This window comes from Agrilus planipennis, unplaced genomic scaffold (genome assembly GCF_000699045.2).
Source record: "Agrilus planipennis isolate EAB-ADULT unplaced genomic scaffold, Apla_2.0 scaffold134, whole genome shotgun sequence".
Classification (NCBI taxonomy): Eukaryota; Metazoa; Arthropoda; class Insecta; order Coleoptera; family Buprestidae; genus Agrilus; species Agrilus planipennis.
This window is the reverse complement of record NW_020438860.1, coordinates 86,475-113,203: the sequence shown is the minus strand read 5'-3', so window position 1 is coordinate 113,203 and position 26,729 is coordinate 86,475. Positions and strand designations below refer to the sequence as shown.

Here is a 26,729-nt window from a genome sequence, read left to right as displayed (position 1 = left end):
ATAATTTTGAACATTCTATATTTCGGATTTGGTTTCCCTCGTTGTAACAGTATCGATTCTTTGAAGTTTCTGAATTGTAGGATAATAGAGTGTGTACAGAATTTGATTCAAAGTTTTTTTGCGAAATCGGTTTCTTTTTTTGTTATTTATTATCAGTGAAAGAAATCAGTTGTCTCTTCCGTAGGTGTGTCGCTACTAACAACGTGCTTAGAATGGGCAAGATACAAATTCTAAATTGCCGAAAATTGCGCACGGCCGTATTACATAAATCGTAGCTGTTTTGCTAAAGCTTAAAGCGATTTACATATTATGCTAATTTTTTGCATTTTCTCAAATTTATAGTTTACTGTTCACGTTTTCACTATTTTGTTTTGGAAAATTAACGTAATTTTGTCATAATGGTTTACATGGTAGGTACTACCAACACCCTAAATTTGATTATCTTGAATTATCTTCATATAAAACGTTAGAAACGTATTTTTGTTCATAAAAGTTGTACGTCACATAAAATATTTATCGATTATAGTTAATTGATTTGAATAAATCGTCATTGTTTTGTTGTTATATGCAACCAATTATACACCTATATAGAGACATTTACACCCGACTGCTTTTTTCCAATTGTTTGTTTTCCAACTGCAACAAGCCACGTTGCCGATTTTGATTAAACGAAAACATTCTGAATACCGAAATTAGGCTTAAGCTCTCCTTTTATCTTCAATTTAATCGTTCAGCTCCAGAATCTTTTAATATCTACTGTACCGTTTCCGTAGGTAGATCAAACAATGGCTACAATTTAAAATACGCTGTCCTTTGTCTTCTAAGAACTAATTATCTTATTTAGAGGTAATGGATCCATTCATTCGCTTTCGGAATGGATTTTTTGTATTAATTTAAATATTCCTTTCGCCTTATTCAAGTATACAAAAGAAGTAATTGTTACAGACTAAGTTTAAGGCTGCGTTCTACATTGTGATGCGTTCTTAGTTTAAATTTTCAGACGTTCATGCCTCCAGGTAATTTTGTCAAGGAGTAGAAACCGATTGCGAAAAAAAAGTGGTCACGATGTCGCAGTTTACATTAGACTGTGGGGGGTGTGTTTAAATAATTCTATTGATATTGATATATGAACATGGTACACGCATGATAAATGATATTACTTCGTCGACTAAAATCGTTGAAATGGTTTTGTTCAAATATCGAATGAACTAGTTAAATTTAAACGATAACAGATAAGTGGTTCGCCTAAACAATTGCACCGGTATATAAGTACATAGATTTATTATCGACTGGTCTGTGCCCCGTGAGACTTGAACATGGAAAATTGTACATAATCAGTAGTATCGAGAAGTACCAATCAATCGGTAAATCACATGCTTGGCTTAGACTTAGAGGAAAGGCAATAGGACTTTCGAAAAAATGCTGCCAGACCACTTATCGACAAAGGCTTGTACAATAAATAGTTTACAGAGGAGAAAATGAATGAATTTTGTAGACTTTCTGGAAAATATTGACGCATTTGTATACTATTATTTATTTTTGTTTTCATTGCAATTTGACTGAAATTTTTAATTGTTCGTGAATCAAAAAATATTCAAGTTGCAAAATTATGATTTTCTCCTACTCTATTATAAGTATATGCCAAATAGGTTTTTCAATGTGTTACGTTACTCAACTGTTAGTAATTACCTACCATTTGTGTGGCAGGCAGTGAGTTCAGATATTTTTTTTGTTGGAACGGGTCTCCACCCATTGTAGGTATCCATTAAAAAGCGAATGTCACAATACTGGTTTTTTGACCTTTTTGTTATGCGATTTTTTTGATATGTTCATTGGTGCATGAACTGATTTAAATCGGCGCAAAATTGGACGAATTATGTTATGACTCGCTCAGAGTACGAAAAAGAAAAAAAATAACTACCTACCGAAGAAAGTAATTTTTTATAGTCTCAATCGGTAACGAGGAAGAGTTTTGACCTGGTTTTAAATGGATCCGTGTATGAAAGCATGTAATGCAATAGTAAACTATATTACTTACGTGGTTATTAGAATAGAATGCCGATAATATTATTATTTTTGTTGAATAATTAAGATTTGGTTTATGGAGGGCATAAAAAGCTTGTTGTTTAAGATATAAAAACAAAATAATTTCACATTTTCGGTGGTTGCTAAAACAGCATCTTTTTCTTCCATTTGAATTTCCCATTTTATGTGCCATTCCCATTCCAAATAAATTGGTTTTTCGTCCTTTCTTTCCATATTTTCCTGTATTCCTGCATGAATTTTATATTTTTCATTTTTTCTTTTCTTTTTTGCTTGTCAATGACTATAGTTAAAGTTTCCGTATCTTTCCACACATTTTCTGTCTTTTCCAGCTTTCATCTGTAATGTTTCCATAAAAAAAAAATCCCATTCTTTTTCCATCATTCCCTTGTGATTTTCTTTTCTTTGGTTTAATTTAAATTTAACACTTTTTCTTTATACTATAAAGATCTCGAGTATTTTATGGTCAATTTTTCCGTTTTTGTTTGTTCTTGGTGAAAAGTATTTTATCGTAGTTTCTGCTAACCAATTTTGATTAAGTGTGATCACAATGATAAGAAAAGTCAGGAGACATAAAAAATTGTGGTTTCCTTTCGGGCGATTTTAAATTACTTTTGCTCTGATGAACAATTATTACATTATATTTTACATAAGTGATTAAAATTCTTTCATCAAGTAATTTACTGTTTCCACGAAATTGTCTTGATTAATAAAACTAATTATTATTTTTTGTTTAAAACTGTAGTGCAATTTTTATCGAATTTCATAAAGTTTCATTTTATCCATCCACAACAGCACGTAATGCATTTGTTCCTTTTTTTTGGAGAGGATGTTGAAAGGAATATTTGAAAGGAATTTCGAAATAACAGGCCGATTTTTTATTCAGGAAAGTTTATTAATATGCTGTAGAACGGGTGATAGCTAAAGTTGACTTGCGCCGTGACTAGCCTTTAGATCAGAAAAAAGTAAAAAAAAAAAAGACTCAATCGAAGTTAAATAATTCAGTAGGTACAATATTTTTTCCGCTTGTTAAAGTGTATCTAATTGTAGGTCAAAATAGAAATTTTTATTTTATACATGCTGGATTACTCTTGTATCGATTAAGAGCAATTAGATGTAATTCAGGAACGTTCTCGAATCTTCTAGAATATTCTAAAATATTCTCGAATCCAATCGATGTAAAGTGTTCAGGAAAAATCTGTAACTCTGTACCGTTCTGAGCAAAGAACGGTGAGATATCATTCAGGAACGTTCTTGATTACAGAGGAGAAAATGAACGAATTTTGTAGACTNGTTAGTAACTGTTGTATGGGCTTTTTATATATGGTACTGTACTGTACGTACGCCGCGGTATGCGAGGTACGTGGCCGAAAAAATGTGTACGACAGCGTTTCGCAATCGGTCGCCGAAAAAGAATTTTTCAAGTGTCCGAAGAAAGCGAGAAGACGGCTCTGTTAATTAATTTTTTATTTACTCTTACAGCCGATATACAAACACGCATTTACATAATAATATACATAGGTGATATGTTATTATAAAAAAGGACCAGTGACAAAATCGGGACAGCAGTTTGGTTGTTATATGTCATTATATAACCATAAACAAAAAATAATTTTGAACATTCTATATTTCGGATTTGGTTTCCCTCGTTGTAACAGTATCGATTCTTTGAAGTTTCTGAATTGTAGGATAATAGAGTGTGTACAGAATTTGATTCAAAGTTTTTTTGCGAAATCGGTTTCTTTTTTTGTTATTTATTATCAGTGAAAGAAATCAGTTGTCTCTTCCGTAGGTGTGTCGCTACTAACAACGTGCTTAGAATGGGCAAGATACAAATTCTAAATTGCCGAAAATTGCGCACGGCCGTATTACATAAATCGTAGCTGTTTTGCTAAAGCTTAAAGCGATTTACATATTATGCTAATTTTTTGCATTTTCTCAAATTTATAGTTTACTGTTCACGTTTTCACTATTTTGTTTTGGAAAATTAACGTAATTTTGTCATAATGGTTTACATGGTAGGTACTACCAACACCCTAAATTTGATTATCTTGAATTATCTTCATATAAAACGTTAGAAACGTATTTTTGTTCATAAAAGTTGTACGTCACATAAAATATTTATCGATTATAGTTAATTGATTTGAATAAATCGTCATTGTTTTGTTGTTATATGCAACCAATTATACACCTATATAGAGACATTTACACCCGACTGCTTTTTTCCAATTGTTTGTTTTCCAACTGCAACAAGCCACGTTGCCGATTTTGATTAAACGAAAACATTCTGAATACCGAAATCAGGCTTAAGCTCTCCTTTTATCTTCAATTTAATCGTTCAGCTCCAGAATCTTTTAATATCTACTGTACCGTTTCCGTAGGTAGATCAAACAATGGCTACAATTTAAAATACGCTGTCCTTTGTCTTCTAAGAACTAATTATCTTATTTAGAGGTAATGGATCCATTCGTTCGCTTTCGGAATGGATTTTTTGTATTAATTTAAATATTCCTTTCGCCTTATTCAAGTATACAAAAGAAGTAATTGTTACAGACTAAGTTTAAGGCTGCGTTCTACATTGTGATGCGTTCTTAGTTTAAATTTTCAGACGTTCATGCCTCCAGGTAATTTTGTCAAGGAGTAGAAACCGATTGCGAAAAAAAAGTGGTCACGATGTCGCAGTTTACATTAGACTCTGGGGGGTGTGTTTAAATAATTCTATTGATATTGATATATGAACATGGTACACGCATGATAAATGATATTACTTCGTCGACTAAAATCGTTGAAATGGTTTTGTTCAAATATCGAATGAACTAGTTAAATTTAAACGATAACAGATAAGTGGTTCGCCTAAACAATTGCACCGGTATATAAGTACATAGATTTATTATCGACTGGTCTGTGCCCCGTGAGACTTGAACATGGAAAATTGAACATAATCAGTAGTATCGAGAAGTACCAATCAATCGGTAAATCACATGCTTGGCTTAGACTTAGAGGAAAGGCAATAGGACTTTCGAAAAAATGCTGCCAGACCACTTATCGACAAAGGCTTGTACAATAAATAGTTTACAGAGGAGAAAATGAACGAATTTTGTAGACTTTCTGGAAAATATTGACGCATTTGTATACGATTATTTATTTTTGTTTTCATTGCAATTTGACTGAAATTTTTAATTGTTCGTGAATCAAAAAATATTCAAGTTGCAAAATTATGATTTTCTCCTACTCTATTATAAGTATATGCCAAATAGGTTTTTCAATGTGTTACGTTACTCAACTGTTAGTAATTACCTACCATTTGTGTGGCAGGCAGTGAGTTCAGATATTTTTTTTGTTGGAACGGGTCTCCACCCATTGTAGGTATCCATTAAAAAGCGAATGTCACAATACTGGTTTTTTGACCTTTTTGTTATGCGATTTTTTTGATATGTTCATTGGTGCATGAACTGATTTAAATCGGCGCAAAATTGGACGAATTATGTTATGACTCGCTCAGAGTACGAAAAAGAAAAAAAATAACTACCTACCGAAGAAAGTAATTTTTTATAGTCTCAATCGGTAACGAGGAAGAGTTTTGACCTGGTTTTAAATGGATCCGTGTATGAAAGCATGTAATGCAATAGTAAACTATATTACTTACGTGGTTATTAGAATAGAATGCCGATAATATTATTATTTTTTGTTGAATAATTAAGATTTGGTTTATGGAGGGCATAAAAAGCTTGTTGTTTAAGATATAAAAACAAAATAATTTCACATTTTCGGTGGTTGCTAAAACAGCATCTTTTTCTTCCATTTGAATTTCCCATTTTATGTGCCATTCCCATTCCAAATAAATTGGTTTTTCGTCCTTTCTTTCCATATTTTCCTGTATTCCTGCATGAATTTTATATTTTTCATTTTTTCTTTTCTTTTTTGCTTGTCAATGACTATAGTTAAAGTTTCCGTATCTTTCCACACATTTTCTGTCTTTTTCCAGCTTTCATCTGTAATGTTTCCATAAAAAAAAAATCCCATTCTTTTTCCATCATTGTCTTGTGATTTTTTTTTCTTTGGTTTAATTTAAATTTAATACTTTTTCTTTATACTATAAAGATCTCGAGTATTTTATGGTCAATTTTTCCGTTTTTGTTTGTTCTTGGTGAAAAGTATTTTATCGTAGTTTCTGCTAACCAATTTTGATTAAGTGTGATCACAATGATAAGAAAAGTCAGGAGACATAAAAAATTGTGGTTTCCTTTCGGGCGATTTTAAATTACTTTTGCTCTGATGAACAATTATTACATTATATTTTACATAAGTGATTAAAATTCTTTCATCAAGTAATTTACTGTTTCCACGAAATTGTCTTGATTAATAAAACTAATTATTATTTTTTGTTTAAAACTGTAGTGCAATTTTTATCGAATTTCATAAAGTTTCATTTTATCCATCCACAACAGCACGTAATGCATTTGTTCCTTTTTTTTGGAGAGGATGTTGAAAGGAATATTTGAAAGGAATTTCGAAATAACAGGCCGATTTTTTATTCAGGAAAGTTTATTAATATGCTGTAGAACGGGTGATAGCTAAAGTTGACTTGCGCCGTGACTAGCCTTTAGATCAGAAAAAAGTAAAAAAAAAAAAGACTCAATCGAAGTTAAATAATTCAGTAGGTACAATATTTTTTCCGCTTGTTAAAGTGTATCTAATTGTAGGTCAAAATAGAAATTTTTATTTTATACATGCTGGATTACTCTTGTATCGATTAAGAGCAATTAGATGTAATTCAGGAACGTTCTCGAATCTTCTAGAATATTCTAAAATATTCTCGAATCCAATCGATGTAAAGTGTTCAGGAAAAATCTGTAACACTCTGTACCGTTCTGAGCAAAGAACGGTGAGATATCATTCAGGAACGTTCTTGAACCTTGTAGAATGTTCTAAAACATTCTCGAATCAAGTGTATGGTCTGTGATATTCTGTGACGTTCTGACCAAACGTCAGAGCTCAATTAACACCTTTACTGTATTTATTATATATAAGGCAGATTACCCTACTTTCGCTTAAGAACAGTGAGGTATCATTCAGGAACGTTCTCGAATCTTCTAGAATATTCTAAAATATTCTCGAATCCAATCGATGTAGAGTTCAGGAAAAATCTGTAACACTCTGTACCGTTCTGAGCAAAGAACGGTGAGATATCATTCAGGAACGTTCTTGAACCTTGTAGAATGTTCTAAAACATTCTCGAATCAAGTGTATGGTCTGTGATATTCTGTGACGTTCTGACCAAACGTCAGAGCTCAATTAACACCTTTACTGTATTTATTATATATAAGGCAGATTACCCTACTTTCGCTTAAGAACAGTGAGGTATCATTCAGGAACGTTCTCGAATCTTCTAGAATATTCTAAAATATTCTCGAATCCAATCGATGTAAAGTGTTCAGGAAAAATCTGTAACACTCTGTACCGTTCTGAGCAAAGAACGGTGAGATATCATTCAGGAACGTTCTTGAACCTTGTAGAATGTTCTAAAACATTCTCGAATCAAGTGTATGGTCTGTGATATTCTGTGACGTTCTGACCAAACGTCAGAGCTCAATTAACACCTTTACTGTATTTATTATATATAAGGCAGATTACCCTACTTTCGCTTAAGAACAGTGAGGTATCATTCAGGAACGTTCTCGAATCTTCTAGAATATTCTAAAATATTCTCGAATCCAATCGATGTAGAGTTCAGGAAAAATCTGTAACACTCTGTACCGTTCTGAGCAAAGAACGGTGAGATATCATTCAGGAACGTTCTTGAACCTTGTAGAATGTTCTAAAACATTCTCGAATCAAGTGTATGGTCTGTGATATTCTGTGACGTTCTGACCAAACGTCAGAGCTCAATTAACACCTTTACTGTATTTATTATATATAAGGCAGATTACCCTACTTTCGCTTAAGAACAGTGAGGTATCATTCAGAAACGGAAAAATTTGTGGCATTTTGTAATGTCTTGACCAGTCGTCGGAACTGAATTAACATCTTTGATGACTGACTCACTTTAAAGAGTCCTCTGGGGCGATAGTCCTTTAACCCCCATACTTTTGAAAGCAACCCCTGTAACTCGAAACCGAAACCTTCCTCAGAAACAAACTACACCTACTTTAATTGAATATATTGATATTGAATATTGATTAGAACGCACATTATTTTGCATTGGACAATTTCAATGCAAGTAGCGGTGTTATAGAATTTTAATGAAAATTATATAAGCTGATACTAGCATAGCCGTTTTTCATATGGCAATGTTGACTCCTACACATAATTACCTAAAATTCCCCGGGGCTATACATGTAGACAAAGATCACATGACAGACAAAAAGCGGTCTCAAACTAAGCGGCAGTATCTAGGTTAACTACAGCACATTTGGTCTACGTCGAATACCATTTTCTCGTATTATAACATAGGCTGTCTACAGCCTAAATGACTAATTAAACCGATTAGGTATGGTTCTTGGGCCACGTTGTCGTATACCGCTCTTAATTGCAAACGTTTCTACTTTAAAAGTATCTTCAACGTGTTCCTTGCGACAAGTTTCTTCTATGAACCATTTGTTCTATTTCCTTCAAATAGAAATAATTAATTTTATCTAAATTGATAGGCGAGATAAGTTGGTACTCTTTTCCATTCAAAATGGATTAGTTAGAGACATGTTAGAAGTAGAAGCAAGAGTTAAAAGGGGTAGTCATGGACTACTGCAGCACATTTTAGCAATTATTTGTCGATCTAGATGTTGATAAACCCTGTGGGCGTACAATCGCTCCATCTTAGGTGTGAACAGATTAGATTATTGCCTACAGTGCAATTATCGTCGTTGAAATTTTGAAATATGTACCTACCAGCAACACGAATTCTTTCAAATATGCAGATTTTATCTGAGTTTGTTGCCTAATACTAAGTAATTTATTGTAGGTACCATAGCACAATTAGCGTGTTATGACAGGTACAAGCGACAAGGTAGAATTACTATCAAATATACTTATTGTATGGTCTCTGATAAAACTATTCTCTACGCACAATTTGGTCACCAAATATTGCAAAATTAATTCAATAGTTATTATGTGTCGTATTACAAATCTAACATAAAACACCCATCAAGTTTGGTAAGCCTTAATTGTTCTGAAATATGAAGATTGGGAAAAAACTTTGGCGGTTGTTGTAGATGTAAAAGTTTTACTTCAGTTCCCGAAGAAGGTAACTTTGTTACCGAAAAGTGCTTCGGACAACTACAGTGTCGTGTTTTGGCGTTGGGGTTTTGAGCTTTTCTGTTTGTTAATTATTCTGGTTGAAATACCCTTTATGCCAAATTATTTACTTCAAAATAAGATGTTGTTTGACAAGTTATATTCCTGACCGTTAGGTACTATTAAATTATCGAATAGTCCAACATGAAAGAATGTTTAAAATTAAGTTAATATCTGTGTACAAGCAGTAACACTTCAAAAGTCTGAAGACGGTTAAATAAACCGAAACGTTACAAAAAAGTTATGTAATTATTTAACCGCCACCCTGGAAAAAATTACATAAACAAGTATCATATTTTTTGCAATCAAAATGTGCACATTTTATTGTGAAACGTTTATGGTCTTCTTTGTACCAGAGGTATGCTCATTTTTGTGCACCGCACTGTAACTATCAGTGATCTTGTTGAATAATAATTATGCATAGGAAGACATAAGAGAAGGTACTATACTCCACATTTCTCAACAGCAATTGCAAGAATAAAAATCTGCAATGTCCCTGAATTAGACGAGCAAAATATTGCAAAATCGGAGCACAATCACCTCGAGTACCTCTGTAAATAAATAAATAAATCAGACATATGCTGGCAAGCATGTCCGCAAATAATATAGATACACATTTAAGCAATAATAATAATAACAGGTTTCAAAAAGTGATCTGTAATGTCGTAATCACCGTAGCAAAGACAAATTACGTTTTGAATAAATTCGTATTTGTTTTACATAATCGTCTAGAGTCATCATTTGTGTTGTATAATTGAGTTTTCAATAGAATGTAGTTAGAATCACATTAAAAGTGCAGCATAAAACACAAAATAAAATGACGTAATTTTCGGGCAGTACTGTATCTTCAATTAAAATCTAAAACTGAATCTTTACTTTGCGTTACTTTTACTTTACTACCCGAAAAATATATGATTTAAAGATAAAAACTCATCAATTTACTTTAATAAAATCGAAATTGTAGGCCAATTATAGCCTTGGTTTTAAATTGTCTCGGCGCCTCCACCAAAAGTTTCGATAAATCTTTTTAATAATTGTTGGTAATGTTATAAAGAGTTATTTTACAACAATTTGCCTTAAGAATTTTTGGAAGGTTCTACATCGTCTAGTTAATTTGTTGTAACATTAAAATTGTACTAAAATACTTTCTGTGTTTGAGCAGATAGGAAAAGCAGGCAATGCATCGATCTTTTTTACCACATTTTGCGCTAGACACTACAGAAGATGTTTGGATTTTTAGGTGCCACTGTATAATTTAGTTAAAAGCCAATGTAACAGTACAGTTTTAGCGAGAATTTCTTCTGTCTTTGACCAGATAAACGAGTAATTCATCGAATTTTTCTATCGCAATCTTCACTGGACCCCACATAAAATGCCCCGAATTTTAGGGTTGTACTATACGCTGAATAAATTAAATCGATTTTTGGGTATATCCGAAAGGATAAGAATGTTTGTTTCTTTTTGAAATCGTTTATTTTGAAGACAACTTGGCTCACAAAGAAGTACAAGTGTTTTAATGTTTGTGACTTACATACAATTTTAAAATATCTTATGTACGGTATATTCTTAATAGAATTAGTTAATGATAAAGATTTAGTAAACACACATATATATTACTCTTTTTACTACAAAAACTACATTAAGTATCACATACGGTAAAGCTTATAAACTAAAGCTAATACTTACAAGTTTTTTTTTGTTTTCGGTTTCACTTTCTTTTAGTTGTTTAATTTAAGGGTAATTAATAGTACCAGGGGCTTTTCGAATTCCTCTAAGATTAATAACGAATTATGTACAAAAAATGGTTATCTTTCTTTTTTTTTTAAGTAGGCACTCAATTTGGTATTTTCTGGCACAAAAAGGTGTTTGCAAGTTCGATAGTTTTGAAAAATATTATTAGGTATTCACCTACTTATTGCACTAATTAAATAACTTTAATAGAAAATAAAATAACATTAGTTAATAATAATAATAATAATCTACTATCACATTTTATTGTTTGCCTTGTCCTAAAGCCTGTGCGTTTCCATGACGAATGCGGCATTCTCGTATCCCTCGGGAAATGTGGGAGCGGTGTCGATGTTACTTGCAGGCTCAGGTAACGGTTTCGACTTTTCAATGGTCAGTGTAACGTTGTTGAAAACGTTACTCTTTGCCTCCGCGGCCCTTTTGGCATCTTTCTTGTGTTGGGCGTACATCCAGCTGCAGATAAATTTGAATTTAAAGTTGCAATTCAAGAGCAAAAGTTAGGCAACTTATATGACGCAAGTGCACGGTAGAAGTTAGGCAACTTTTTTAACGTAAGTACGTGACGATAGTTAGGCAACTTGTATGACGCAAGTGCACGGTAGAAGTTAGGCAACTTTTTTAACGTAAGTACGTGACGATAGTTAGGCAACTTGTATGACACAAGTGCACGGTAGAAGTTAGGCAACTTCTTTAACGTGGCAATAGTTAGGTAACTTATTTAACGTAACTGCAATTGAAATCAAATGTTATTTCATAATTACCCGAAGATAAGGCAAGCAGGAATGGTCAGGATACCTCCTAGGAGGAAAAATGCCCCCGGAAGCGTTTGCATGGATGCCTTGTACGTTGCACTGTACATGGGACCATAAACTAGTGGCATTAGCGCCTCGCAAACGCCAAATAGTGAGTTCACTTTACCTAAAGCGATTTAATGAATAAAGTTAAACAGTCTTTTAACTGCAATTGTTGTTAAATAATTAACACTTACCTAGTTCATCCGTTGGTACCAATTTGGAAGCGATTGATCTCATGGCTATAAATGAGGTCCCGTTTAAAATTTCAACAATGGGACCTAGCGGAACAAATTGAAATTCAGTGTATCTTATCGAGGTTCAAGTAGCGACATAATTAAAAATTATAAATCAAAATGGGTTCATTAAGAAATGCTTTTCTTTTCAGTAGCGATTAGTCACGTAAAAATTTTCAAGTATTGTGTTATGTAATCTATCGAAAAGAAAACACGTAAAAGGAAATTGTAGTAGTTTTGTAAATATTTAAATTTAAATAATTTCGAATGGAATTTTGAGAATATTGCGTTTACTTACCAAGGTAAAATACCCAAGCCGTCTCTGCAAAGGTGTAGACAAAACTGCTAAGTATTTTGCTCATGCAAGACATTAAGCCTATAATAGCATCGTCGATTTTTAGTAAGTGGCTAAAAAGTCCTACAGAAATGCTTGTCCCTGAAATATAAAAACAACTGTCAATCGAAAGAAAGAAAAATGTAGGAAAAATGCAAGTAAATAATTAACTAAAAATTGAACTGGTACTGTTCTGATTCGAGTCTGAAGGCCGTCGTGTGTTGCAGTTGCCTTCCAACGTTTCGCTAGCACGAGAGGCAAGCATCTTCAAAGGTCCTTCCATCTCCAATGCTGGATGAGTCCACGGCCTTTAGACTCGAATTTGTAATTAAAAATTGTTTATTGTGTAATGGTGTCATTTTTTTATTCGGAAATATCAATGATCATATTAATATTCATTGTGTTAACCATTATAATTGATTAATTGATAGCTTAAAATGAATCAGATTAATTCGTTATTTGTCGTTTGTTTTATAGAACGATTTAGATGACTTGACGCAGATTTACATAATACTTTTGTTAATGTTTCTAACAACGATTCGCCCACGAAATCGTCAATTTTTAATGTCAAGATCATTCCTGAACGTGTATAGTTTGTAGGTTTTTCGCATGGGCCAAGTATGGTCTCACCACCGAGCGATTTACGAGACCACGAAATTCAATGGGTCTTAAAACAATATCGAATCGGTTTCGTCGGCCGTCAAAGCCTGAAAACTACAGTATATTGTGGTGTGCTAATAAATAATAGAATCAAGAAATCTTAAATAGCAATTGCGAAAACTTTACTGCTTATTAGATGAACCTAAATCTAATGAAACTATGGATTCTATTTCTTTCCCGTAAAAATGTAAAAGAACCGACCAAAGAAATGGGCTTGTATTTTTACGGTTTTAAGTTTTGCATTATATAGGGCTAAGTTAATATTAAGGGTAGGGTTAGCACATGAGCCAGCCACAACTCCGTGTTGGTGCACCCGTAGGCAAAACCTGTGCAATTTATTGGTAACTTACCGACCAAACCAACCAACATGTTATAAGTAGAAAATATACTGAAGTCGACTTCGTCCCAATTGAATCTGTATCTGGTGAATAGGTAGCTTACAACCATTTCCCCTGAAAAGAAAACAGAGTTTAAGCATTTTCCGGGTAACTATTTCTAAAGCAGTCAAACGAATATAACGAATAGGCTAAAGGGCTCATGGAATTCCTAGCTGTTTTATATTTCATTTGATTGACAGATTGATAGGACAGTGATTTAATTATTTATTTAGCGACCAGTAGCCTATTTGTTAACACACATCGACCTTTAGAAGAAGAGAGGGCTCGTGGAGAGAATATATAGGAAAAATTTGTTTAGAACTAATTGTGGTTCAGTTCGGATACGTGGGACAGTCGAAAAGATTGATTTATGCAAGAGTTAAGTAGAGCTAAATAGTTTAAAAAAAGTTGAACGCCCGTTCAATTGTTTTTACTCTTATCAATTTATCTTTTGTATAGTATAGAAGGGGGTCATACAAAAACCAATTTCGAAAGGACCTTGGCAATTTATTTGAACGTATTGACGTTATTTCAAAAGCGCTCGTCAATGTAACTAACGATGAGTGGCTAGTAAAAATGGTCATTATTATTATTTTTTTTTAATTTAATCGCAAAACACACACGCACACACACATGAACACTACTGCACGAACAAGAACATCATTATGCCATTAAATTGCTCGTATATTTTTAAATAAATTACAACGGGTTATTATTTAATGATAGACTCATTTGTTGTAACGTATCTCTCGTGTTTACACGGAGAAGATTTCTCCCGAACATTTATGAGTGGGAATATGAAATAATTGAATAATAACAAATAGAATCTAACGGTACAGTTTTTATTTTTTATGTTTCTCGACGAGTTATATATAGATATGTGAATAACTGCCTATCTGTATTGATAAAATGGAAAGTCTGACTAGAATATTCAAACCACCCCCGTTTTAAATATGTTTGTATGTTGTTAAGTTAGAAACTACCCTCAAAAAATATTTGACTATCTGCCTCTTTGTATGGTCTAATCTGGGACTGATTTCGATGGGACTTCACCGACATAAAGATGAGGTTTTTGGGAGTAATTTGTGCTACATTTTTTATTTTGTGACCGACGTTACGGTTAAAAATCCAGTAACAACTAACCTTCGTCGACAATAACTAGAAAAATTTAATAATTCTTTTTTGCATGTTTCGCGCACAATGGATTGTTATTCTCCTTCAATTTTCACGGTTTAGATGCATATATAATTAAAGTAAATTTATTAGATTTTGCATAATTTCAGTGTCAGATAAATTTTAATTAGACAGTCCACTCCTTGTAATTCAGTTTTTCGCAGAAGAAATCGATTTTGATTTAGAAAGGTCTCGAGAAATAATTCGTAATTGTAATTGAATCTCGTGTTTTGATATTTAATACATTTCCTTTCGCTGTAACTGTATACGAAATGTAGAGGGTTGCCAGTGTCGCTAATAAACTTTTGTGCAGAAATAAATTCAAAATTTTCATTTCCAGTCGAAGTCAAATTAATGAATCGATTGACGACATTGTTTATTAATATCGGTGACCAATAATGTTTCATTGTTTTACTCTTTCGTCTTAACATTAATCACGTTTACAGTTTTTCACAATGGACTTGCCATCTTGAATTGGGATGGCTTATTAACCCAAATGGAGTTTTGGGTTTGCTACATTAATAAGGTAGCCCCTTAAAGTCCTTGATTGTAATTCTTAAAATGGACAGTTACAATACGCATGAGTTTTATAATGACATTCTCACTAAAGATTTAATAAATAATGGGTTTCAAGGGCTAACATTTGACTATGGACAATTTTCGTCTATGAATATATATTGTAGTGTATGTAGTACATTTATAAAGTGAAACCCCTCATTTTATTTAAGTATTTAGTTTAATTACACCTATGGAAACATCTACAAGGTCTCTGTAAATTATAGCTTTGCAAGTTGACATGTTTTTCGTACTATGTATGAATTATAAATTGACATAAAATATTGGCAGTGTGATTGTGACGTAAAAAAATTACCTGCAGAACTTGATTATTAGGTGAAATAAATAAATTTTTGCCTTACATCTCCTTCAACATTATGTAGCACCCTTCTGACAGTTTTTACATTCAAACTACCAGAAAATCATTGTTATCTCTTTAATGTAAACATAGTGTGACGTAACATATTGCTTGACCCCCTAAAACATTGCTTGGCCCCTCCTAAAACATTGCTTGATCCCTCTAACACTGCTTGACCCCTCCTAATACATTGCTTGATCCCCCTAGCACTGCTTGACCCCCTTAAAACATTGCTTGACCCCCAAAAACATTGTTTGACTCCCTAAAACATTGCTTGATCCCCCTAAAACATTGCTTGACCCCCCTAAAACATTGCCTGATCCCTCTAACACTGCTTGACCCCTCTAACACTGCTTGACCCCTCTTAATACATTGCTTGATCCCCCTAGCACTGCTTGACCCCCTTAAAACATTGCTTGAGCCCCCTAAAACATTGCTTGGCCCCCCTAACACTGCTTGACCCCTCCTAAAACATTGCCTGATCCCTCTAACACTGCTTGACCCCTCCTAATACATTTCTTGATCCCCCTAACACTGCTTGACCCCCAAGAACATTTTTTGACTCCCTAAAACATTGCTTGGCCCCCCTAAAACATTGCTTGAGCCCCCTAACATTGCTTGACACCCTCTCCCTCATGTGGTGTACTGTACCGTTTAGTAAAACACCCCCTCCCCCTTTACATAAAATGAACGGTCCCTAATTTCCTTGTATTACGTATACTATTTACATGTATCGGTTTTTAAGGTAAAATTAATTACAACTTCGATTAACTGGCCTTTGTCGGCTTTATAAATCACAAGGAAGCACTTCAGATTTAAGCCGGCCATTATCTCTCTCTCGTATTCAAAATGTTATTAATCTTGTAATAAGGCTCCAACGTTTTATTATTGGCAATCACGAAATGCTTGTTTCTGTATAAATAAATCAGCGCTTGTCGATAAATGGTTATTTATTAGTAAAATTCACTAAATGAACAACTTAGATTCGTGACATCCGTTTTTATGATGCTATTTTTTTTCCGCTAGATCATATAAATTTATTCTCGTCAACTATAGCTTCCATACACTTAAATAACGTGTTGCATTAGGTATGAAACCTTGGCGGCGATTCTCCTAACATAATTTTTTAATATTAATTACCAAATCAGTTTTTATTTGCTAATGTAAATTGTTAAAGAAACCGTTGAAGGTTGAAGTTTGCCAATACATTATAAATATATATTTATTTGACTATTATTAGCGTCAGAGACCACACGAAATCATTACTGATTCGGTTAAAACACACCGTTTCATAAAATGTAGTTTTCGTTTTGCGTTTGCCTTTAGTCAACCACGTTTTTCATTAATTTGATTTAGTTTAAACGTAAAAATTAGTTACTTCCTTCTAACTACTTACATATGTACATTATTTCGCTTCTTGTTTGTACCAACTTTATTTTTTCTGACCTTTTCAAATGTGGTCAATCAATCTTGATGAACAATCGTGACATTTCCTGTTTGGGAATCTTGTTCAAAACATTTTTACCATTATTCTAATCGCCAGATAGATTTCTATCAGCATGCTTATTAAAAATAATGGCATAAAAACGAACCAGTTTCCAATTGCGTTTTTAAATATTAACGCAAAATTTCATGGTCAAACCAAACTTGTGCCTGTTTTTTTCTTCAAACGTTAGGGGATTTCTTTAGATGATGACGATTTCGAAAAAGATAATTAGATGCCAGCGTCTAGTTTTTATACAACTTTAATTGTCATTAAAATGTTACTAAAGTATTCATCTATATCACATCAGTTACTAATCTTTTGACTGTCTTTTGTTTTTTGGTTAATGAAATGGCAGAATGTTTTTGTTCAATAAGAAAATTTTGCGCAAAGATGCATGCATGGTACGTAGTAGGTGCTCTCGTGCTGGCCTTAGTAATTATCTGACATAATTTGATTCCAGTTACAGTGACTTCCTGTAGATCATAATGATCGAAACAATTGAAACTTTTGTGTTACCGTGTCGGCCTTGACATTCGCGCAAATAATACTGAAAATCGGAAATGGCTTTTTGTTGTTGTTGTTGTTAACAAATTGTCGAATGTTTAATTAAATGTTATCAAATTCTTGTTAAATATATCGAGGAGGTTTGGTTTCAGATAACAGGGGCGGAATGTCACTTTTTTTTCGTACATGTACATAAATTTAATTTCAATAGTTGTCGAACGAAAAAAGTCCTTGGTATTTTACTTGACATTTGTTCATGAATGTAAAATTAATTTCAAAATGCTAATAAGGGCCACTCGAGTTGGGCTGATCCAGTTTTTGTAATGGATAACTAATCAACTAATAATTAATCAACTCAGTGTAATATTTAATAATGGTAATGAGTCACTTTAATAGGAGAACAAATAAGCAAGGTGCAATCCTTGGGTCAACTTCCCAGTATAATGTGTCAAATAATTAAATATTTTTCAAGAAATCGCGTCGATCGACGTCCCAACATCCCGATTTAATTTTTTTGTTCACTCAAATATGTCGCAAGATTACCATTTCAATTTTTGGACCCAGCCCTTTGATCGGGAAGTTACCAAATGTAGAATCAATCAAACTAAAATCGTTAGATATTTACAAATCGTCTGGTGTTGGGCTGTTTTGCCGTTTGGGCTTTTTGTTTTCGATTTTTTTGACCTGAACTCCTCATAACCCATCTAATCGAACTAGTTACCTTGCAAGGCGTCAGTTGCGTTGTTAAAAATGCCCGGAAACTGGTTCTTCCATGTCGACGGCAAAATAATTGCCAAGGAATCTAGCGCAAATTGCTAAGACTACTCCAGTCGTTACATTATTATAGTTCAAAATACACAAGTCACTGATGCATTCGTCTTGTGTGGACGGTCGCGTGACTGTTCCTCGATTTAATTTCAATAAATATTTAAGATATGTCGTCCCCACACCTGAATATTTTATTATTCAATTGACAAAGACGTTCAGGAGGACATACGTCAATTTCAAGTTACTACATCTGCCTTTTTAAATATTGACGACAGTTTTTGCGTTTCGTCAAAAGTCAGAACATATCTGATGATATCTTTGCAACCTTCAACTAAATAAACTTTCAGTAAACAATATTTAACTTTTCAAATATTGGCGGCAATCTCTGTATGATATTACAAGTCGTTTCTTATCTGACGCTATCTTTCAACCTTCAACTAAATAAAGCTTCGGTGGACAATTCTTAGCTTTCCAAATATTGGCGCCAGTCTCTGCGTGATGCTATAATAGCATAACTGGCGCTATCTTTGCAACCTTCAACTAAATAAAACTTCAGTAAACAATTCTTAGCTTTCCAAATATTGGCGCCAGTCTCTGCATGATGCTATAATAGCATAACTGGCGCTATCTTTGCAACTTTCAACTAAATAAACCTTCAGTAAACAATATTTAACTTTTCAAATATTGGCAGCAATCTCTGTATGATATTACAAGTAGTTTCTTATCTGACGCTATCTTTCAACCTTCAACTAAATAAAACTTCAGTGGACAATATTTAGCTTTTGAAAATGTTATACTTCTTGGAATGTCGGTTTATATATACAATAGCAACGAGCGGAACTGTTCGTGTACCGCTTGCAACCGAAACATTCCAGAAATGCGTCGATTATGCCGATGATCGTTCTTAGATTGACGGAAGGTGCGAAATCGTGTTTGTCTTATTTTATGTATTACATCAGTTCTGTAGGTAACGAGACTGGCAGCGGCTGTTGTAGTAATCCACCAAGGTTGCAAGCGGCAATTTATGTCGTAATTATAAAGAGAAATACAATGCGAGTGTATCGTATGCAACCTTTGAAAGCGCAACTTAACTTATCGCTATTAGAGAATGTATGTCATCAATAAGATGAAACAAAACGATAAGGCGAAAGGATCTTCACCTGTTAATACGTTAACGCAATCTTTTAATTCGATTAATTTCCTTCAAATTGGTGTAATTGAACGTAAAAGCGATTTTATATGTCAATTATTTATGGTACTACCTGTTGCTTTTTTCAATTGTTTACAGAATAATAGAACAAATGACAATTGCACATTATAAAAAGAAACAATTACGGTAAAACAGAATGAAAACGTCTGTAGAGAAATTGTTTGAATTATAATAATTCAATTGTTTCGCTTTACTATTTATATGGATACAAGTTCAATGTTTTCATTTGTTTTGCCATACCTAAATACAGTATAAAAGCGCGTATGGAACGACGATGACAGGACATCAGACCTTGCAACAACGTCTCTAGGTCCTGATTGTCGATGTTATTAAACTCTTTTGTGCTGAATGCCAAAGTCAACGTCGTTTTGAATTTTAAAATTGTTGCATACAAGCAGAGAGAAGCGTACACGTACACGGATCCGTGCGAAACGTATGTGTATAAAGGAGGAAGTTGCTGTAATAAGGTCGGCCTCCGCTGCAATTCAATTGCAATTATATCAAACCGCGAAAATTATTAAAATTGCAGAATTGTTGCATTTTGACCTTCGATACGTGACATGGAAATTAAAAGCTTCCAATGTCCTTCAAAACGGCAGTTTTTCTCGTCGTCATTATAGACTGTTATTATCAGGCGTTTTGGGATGTTTATTTAATAATGTTAAATAGTTCAAAGGCGTCGATAATTCTGTAAGGTTTCGAGGTCCGGCTTGAAGGACCATGAGATTTTTGCGCATGACGAAGTATATGGCAAATCTAAGGGCACGTATGTACATATAACGGGTATGTGGGTAGTACTTACCGTGCATGGGTCCAATGACTACCATCACAACCAGCATGAGCATCATGACCTTCATCTTGCGATTGTTCTCCCCCTTTTTGAACGCGACCTTGAACGTTTCCAAAATGTGCTTCCAATCGAAAAAGTCCCTGATAAGGGTACACCTTCCCTTCTTCGGCTTCGGCTGGTCGATCTTCTTGGGCTCTTGTATTCTGAACAGCCCGTAGAGGAAGGCGATGACGTAGAGTACCGCCGAAATGGAGAACACCCCGTAGAAACCGATTTTCTTGTACAACACCCCGCTAAGGGCCATCCCTATCGGGATTCCCAATGAACAAAACACGTTCACGCACCCTATCCGCAATGTCCTCGTTTCTATAGTTGTTACGTCTGCTATGTAGCTGAATATGCCCATGAACATGGTGAACCAGCCTCCCGTTAGTGCCGGAAAGAGTCCTTCGACCACTCCGGCCACCTCCATGGGAAGTTCGTAGAAGAAGTAGGTGCAGATCATGAGGCCGACGACAGTACAAAATTCCCCAATTATGGGCAATAACATGCACGGTTTTCTCAAGCCCCATCGGTCGCTCCACGCTCCTATGAACATGATCAGGAATGCCGGAAGTCCGGATTGAAGAGCCGTTTTCCAGATACTCATTGATGCAACCTATGGAGCAATGATAGTTCGGGCTAAATGAAGAGAATTTTGCTTGAAGTCTTTGACAGGATAAATGTAATGAATGTGGTTAGGGAAAAGGAAGGAGAACCTGTGGGACTCGGATTGTGCAGAAACATGACAGAGCAATGAAAGTTAGGGCTAAATGAAGAGAATTTTGCTGAAAGTCTTTGTCAGGGCAAATGTGATAAAAGCAGTTAAAGAAAGAAAGGAGAACCTGTGGTACTCGGATTGTGTAGAAACATGACAGAGCAATGATAATTCTGGCTAAATGAAGAGAATTTTGCTGAAAGTCTTTGACAGGGTAAAAGTTAAGGAAAGGAAGGAGAACCTGTGGGACATGACTGTTACATTCTGAATATTGTTTTTAGTAATAAGAGCCGTGAATTCTTCATAAATGGAGATGATAGTAGATACATAGTCGATTTTTTTAAAAGTTCATCATTGTTAGTGTAATAATTTTTTTCTAGAAGTTCTCCAAATCAGAATCTCTTATCGTATTCTAGCGAATCAAATTAACTATAAGTGCTAAACGTTCATTTGTGGGGTTTAACAGGAAATTCCAATACTTTGACATATTACATTTGCACTTGTAATTAGCATGGTCGTTAGGTGTATATATGTTTACATTTTGAGACAGTTATCAAACCTAATTTACCTATATGGACAAATAGACATATCACGTCGTCTGTATATATATATATATTTAATACGGTGAATACGTACCAGCTGTTGAACAGCCGCTTCTTCTCTTGTATAATTCGTGGTATTCCTGTCCGAGAGCGCGTCGCAAACTTCGTCCGAGTAGGCCAAGTTGACCCTGCACGCCTTCTCCAAGTTCAAATTTTGCGTTGCCAAACTGGCCAAAACGCTAGGTACTATGTAACAGGCCAACATGGGCTCCACGGTTATGTGATTACACATGAAAGAGTATTTTTCGCGGAGGTTCATGTTACTCCAGGTTTTCTTCAGTTCCCCGTCGTTTTCTTTCCCGTTGGCGTTAGCCTCGTCGTGTTTACTCATGTTCTTCAATTTCTGTTCGCTTTCGTTTGGTTTGTTCTGGTTTTTGTCGTCGGGGACTGCGGCCTGTTCCTGGGGTTTCGAAGGTTCAGTAGCATCTTCCATTTGGGGAGACATTTTTCGTGACAGATCTGGAAGAAAACTTTTTTGATTAGGTCCTGTAAGGGTTGGAAAAGGAGACCGCAAGTTTGGCCCACGTATCGAATGCGATACACAGTATAGTTTTTTGAATCGCAAAAAAAATGGCATGTGTTAACACTAATTCGAAGGTGAACCACAATAGCGATGATTGAAAGTATCTAGCATTTAGAAAGCTTTTCAATTAAATCACCTTGTTGAGGTGTCTAAAAAGGTGCTAAAAAATTTTAAAGAACAATCAGTGACACAAGACTTTGGTTATTGAAAACTAGTTATGTTGATTATGCATTAATATTTATAATCATACAATTATTAGGCAAAATTGTAGATGAATGGGTCCAATTAGGAATTTTTATTAATTTCTTGTAAAGAATATACCTAACAAATTATTATTTTTCTCTTTCAATATATATGTCTATAACGATTACACTAAATAATTTTTTTGATTTTTGATTTTGAAAATTCTTAAATCTCAATAAGACAATTCGCAGTGAATTTGTTCAAAAGATTTTTTTAAATATTTGTCCTGGATTTTTACCCTTGAACACACCTGGTTGTATTAATCTAACCCTATTCAAAATGCACAAAACAATTTACGATATTATAAATGCTAATAACTTTTGCTCTGTTACCTATCACTTCATATTGTTGTTGCTTCATGTTCTACTTTCGTTTGCTGCATTTGCAATAAGTGAAAGTTTTCTGTTATATTATTATATCGTAAATTGGTTTAGAAATGGATTTAAGAAAAACAGAAATTGATAAAAGTTACAGTTATATTATGCCCATTTAAGTGCAATACTTTGTATGAAATTTCGATTGCAAACAGTACAAAAGCACGTACGGTGTTGTTAAATATTAATTGGTTATTGTTTATAATTATTTCACATACCGATCGGCGGTGATTCGTTAATAGTATTGTTTTCTCTTTTTACATGTGCCCACAACTTTTCGTTTTATCAGTAATACAGTATTATGTTTATAAACAAAAAAGAATGCGCCATGTGAATTGTTTAAAAAAAAAACCGGTGGACTCTGCGTTTTTACAAATAAATTGATTGTAATGTATGTGCATGATACATAAATTTATAGTTTTAATCGTTTTTTCTAGTTCATGTCCCAGTGTAGCGAGCACGTTTTCGAACACGTTTATGCAAAATTAAAAAGAAAAATCATCTTAGCTATAAAGATTACCATATATATANATATATTATAAATTGTTTTATTATTTATATTTTTTTTATTGGCAATTGTGATTCTTTGAAAAAACAAAAGCATCAGACATGCGTCATTCTGATTTTTTTTATTCTTTCATTAATTCAACGACAAGAAGCGACTCGAAATGGAGTTTTACTGCCAAAAGCTCATGAAAGAAAAAGTAATTCGAATTTAGGAAATTCTATTTTAAGAACGGGTACTGTTATTATACTGGTTTAAAATGCGTAACAGATACATAGACTGAAAAAAAGATACAATTTTTATTTTACAGTTTAAAATCGGTTGCGTATCCGTCACCGCAAATTTTACTTTCGCTACAGTTTTGAAACGATATTGTTTACTAAATATTGCTAACGGCATTTAAAACGGATTCAAAATTTCCTATTTGGAAACACGTAGTGTAGTTGCCTAGATAAGTATAAGTGATAATTTAGGTGGGTGCTACTGAAATTAATCGAGTGTTGTCTAAAATCAGATAAACAGATGAAAAAACTGAAAGCGACCGATCCGAAGTCATTGTACATTTGGTTTGCCATTAATGGTAACGATATTGAACGTTGTTTAGAAAAAAGAATATGTATGATTGCGGACTTGTCCCATGTCGAACGTCCCACCTAATAAGAAACGATTAAAACGATAAATTTTGTGCGAACTGAAACACATCGACAGAACCGTTACAATACTTTGACTCATGGTTTTTTGAATCTTCCAAGTTCATAGCTCTCGTGCACGGCGGTCTTCTAATGTCTAAAGGCATTCTGCAAATTGTGGTTCATTGAAATAACAACAATCACCTTTGTTTTATTTAACGTAAACGAGAGGCAATTGTTTGCCGACTAACTGGAATAGTATTTTTCGTGATAGTCACTGTAAGGGTTTTCTCTAATTGTAATGTTAAGTTTATTGAAAAATCTACGTACAGTGGAATTCGTTTATTATGACTCCGCCTGTATTGACCAACCGCTTAATATGAAGTAATTGCAGTGTTAAGTTTGTTTGGTTTTCATATTAAATTCTCTATAGGAAAGTTTGGATATAATGACTCCGTTTATATCGCTTATTATGACTGATTGTCAAGAAATCATATCCGGCTGTAGTGACTCAAATGATACATAATAACATTTTCGCTCATTTTTCTGACCCTTTCTAACCCAATTCGTTTTTCTGTTAATAAATATGTACAATTTGTAGTTTTTGTCTCTAATTAAACTAAATAACTAACTGAAATAGAAAGTGGTTCATTTTCTAAGACTATTTTTTGTATGACGCCCACTTAGTATGGCGTGTTTGTTATTTCCTTTCGATGTCATTACAAGCGGATTCCACTGTATCATGTAGAAATTAGATGTCTATTACGGAACGTATAGTACGTAATAGCTGCAGGTTGAACGCGAATGGGAAAGAACCATGCATTAAAAATTGTCGCCCATGTCCTGACCTTAACGCTTTCTGTCCTAAGGATAGTGAAAAATGGCGTATCCGAATGTCTAAGACATTCTTTACTTTTAGTGTTTATGAACTGGAGGAGTTTTGGATTATATCCAACTTAAAATGGACATACGTCTCTGTGTCCAGTTGACCTTTCAGTCTTCTGTTTAAATTATTTGGATACTGAACTGCAATGTTCGTGATTATAATAATGAAATTTTACCCCTCGGGTAACTGGTTAAAAATATAGCTACACGGTGAAAATGAGAAAGGAAAATTTACCTAAATATTAAAGCGATATTTGCTGTTTATCCCACTAGCCCGTTGCTTTGTAAAAAAAATAATAAAAATTACAATTTGAACCCGAATTTGTAAAAATAAAATCCCAGCGGAAATAAATGTACTACGTATTTTAGTTGATATTACAAATTAAATTGTAATAATTAAGAAACTTGAAACAACTTGTGAAGATTCACACTAAGTTTATGTGAAATTTCCTTCCAATAATTTAATGAGCATATAAACAATAGACGTCCAAATTATCTTATCACGTAAAGAATTAATAATAACGAAAGTACATCCATATAAAGTACTTCTTTTACAATGTCATAGTAGTTACACTAGAAGCGGTTGTTTTACAACACATTGAAGTTGTTTTGTTTCAATTGTATCTATCGATTTCGAGCACCTTGAACAGCCCAAACATTTCTACATTAAACAATAATGTAATCTTACAATAATAACCCGAGTGGTAACTGATTTTCTTTATTAAAATTTTTTGTGTGCAACAAAAAATTCTAATACCTCAATTGACGGACAGGCTGTATGTAGCGCTGGCTAGAAGTTCTCCGAGTGCAATTAACAGTTACTCGACGAATGTATTGTTAAAAAACCGAATAGACGTTTACAAAATCCTGCATTTTTTATTATTATTGCTATTAAAAAGTTAATCAATGTTCTATTCACTATTAAAATAAAATGGCTTGCGCGCATTACGTAGTTTACCATTACTTTTAAAAAAGAAGTAAAAAAGCGAAGGTTGCGGTGTTAAAAGGGGAGGTTTTCTACTATTAGAATTGTTTAAAATTTTAATTTGTGTTTGATGTAAAAAATAATGAGAGTGAAGCTTGCGATTTGAGAGCTTTTATCTTTCCATAGAGGAAAATTATTCTATGGCATTTTGATAGGGGTAGTTCAAACGGTTTTGGTTGTGTGCCGCCGACAGCCCCCTTGTAAATATTCGAATCTGTGCCCTTTAGAAAAAATGAATTACCTGCAAATTGACTCTCGATTTTTCCTGTTTTCCACGGACCCTCTGTTTTACATTTTTAATTGTTGCACACTCGCCTCAAAGTTTTCACTGCCAGCAACTCCGACGCGTTTCAGTTTTTCAAAACTTTTTCACGTTGCGTTGTTGTCTTCGCCGTGTGTTGTTTTGTAGCCGTCGAAGAGCAAGGTGCCACGGTAAGTGTTACGCGAATATGAGTTTGTAATTCTTGCGCTTCCACTATCAGCCTTAAATGAAAAGCTTTACGGTCTGTCCCCCCCCCTCCCTCTCGACCATTCACACGACTTACACACTACACCGTGGTGACGTTTAAAACGCACTCGCATTGGTCAAATGCGCGAACAACTTCGCTTATCATTTCGCTAATTATCTACCTGGTGCTCTTATCGTTTCGGACAGGAAAGACAAGCTACAATTGAATGTACAGCCTTAGATCATAACTCCATAAAATTTGTGACACAATAGTACCATGAATTATGCCAAAAAAGCACTCTGGGCATGGACAAACCAAAGAAAGCCATAGACTGGTTGGACACGCAGCTTCACATTTTGCTTACCCTAGAACTAGAACATCCCATATCCTTAACTACTTATTTGTGAACAGTAATCTAATCTAGGTCTACCTCTACCCCTCCTAACTCCTGTT

At 34.0% G+C, this 26,729-nt stretch overlaps 1 protein-coding gene across 1 annotated transcript; it reads right to left on the bottom strand.

Moving 5' to 3' along the window:
- Nucleotides 1–10,787: 10,787 nt before the first annotated feature.
- On the bottom strand, nt 10,788–26,300 carry LOC108738983 (proton-coupled folate transporter). Its single transcript, XM_018472617.1, has 8 exons — nt 26,069–26,300; nt 21,718–22,142; nt 20,337–20,982; nt 13,454–13,555; nt 12,408–12,545; nt 12,071–12,154; nt 11,844–12,000; nt 10,788–11,535 (listed from the first exon to the last, which is right to left on the bottom strand). Exons 2-8 carry the CDS (start codon nt 22,126–22,128, stop codon nt 11,343–11,345), a joined length of 1,731 nt encoding a protein of 576 aa, XP_018328119.1. The 5' UTR covers nt 22,129–22,142; nt 26,069–26,300; the 3' UTR covers nt 10,788–11,342.
- Nucleotides 26,301–26,729: the final 429 nt, after the last annotated feature.

Bases quoted from the DNA above. Each gene is read 5' to 3' on its own strand.
- LOC108738983 (XM_018472617.1), bottom strand. From the start codon at position 22,128: ATGTCTCCCCAAATGGAAGATGCTACTGAACCTTCGAAACCCCAGGAA. The intron at 13,556-20,336 runs GTAAGTACTACC...TTTTCTTTTCAG, and splicing joins AGTCATTGGACCCATGCACG to GGGAAATGGTTGTAAGCTAC. The intron at 12,155-12,407 runs GTAAGTAAACGC...TTGTTCCGCTAG, and splicing joins GGCTTGGGTATTTTACCTTG to GTCCCATTGTTGAAATTTTA.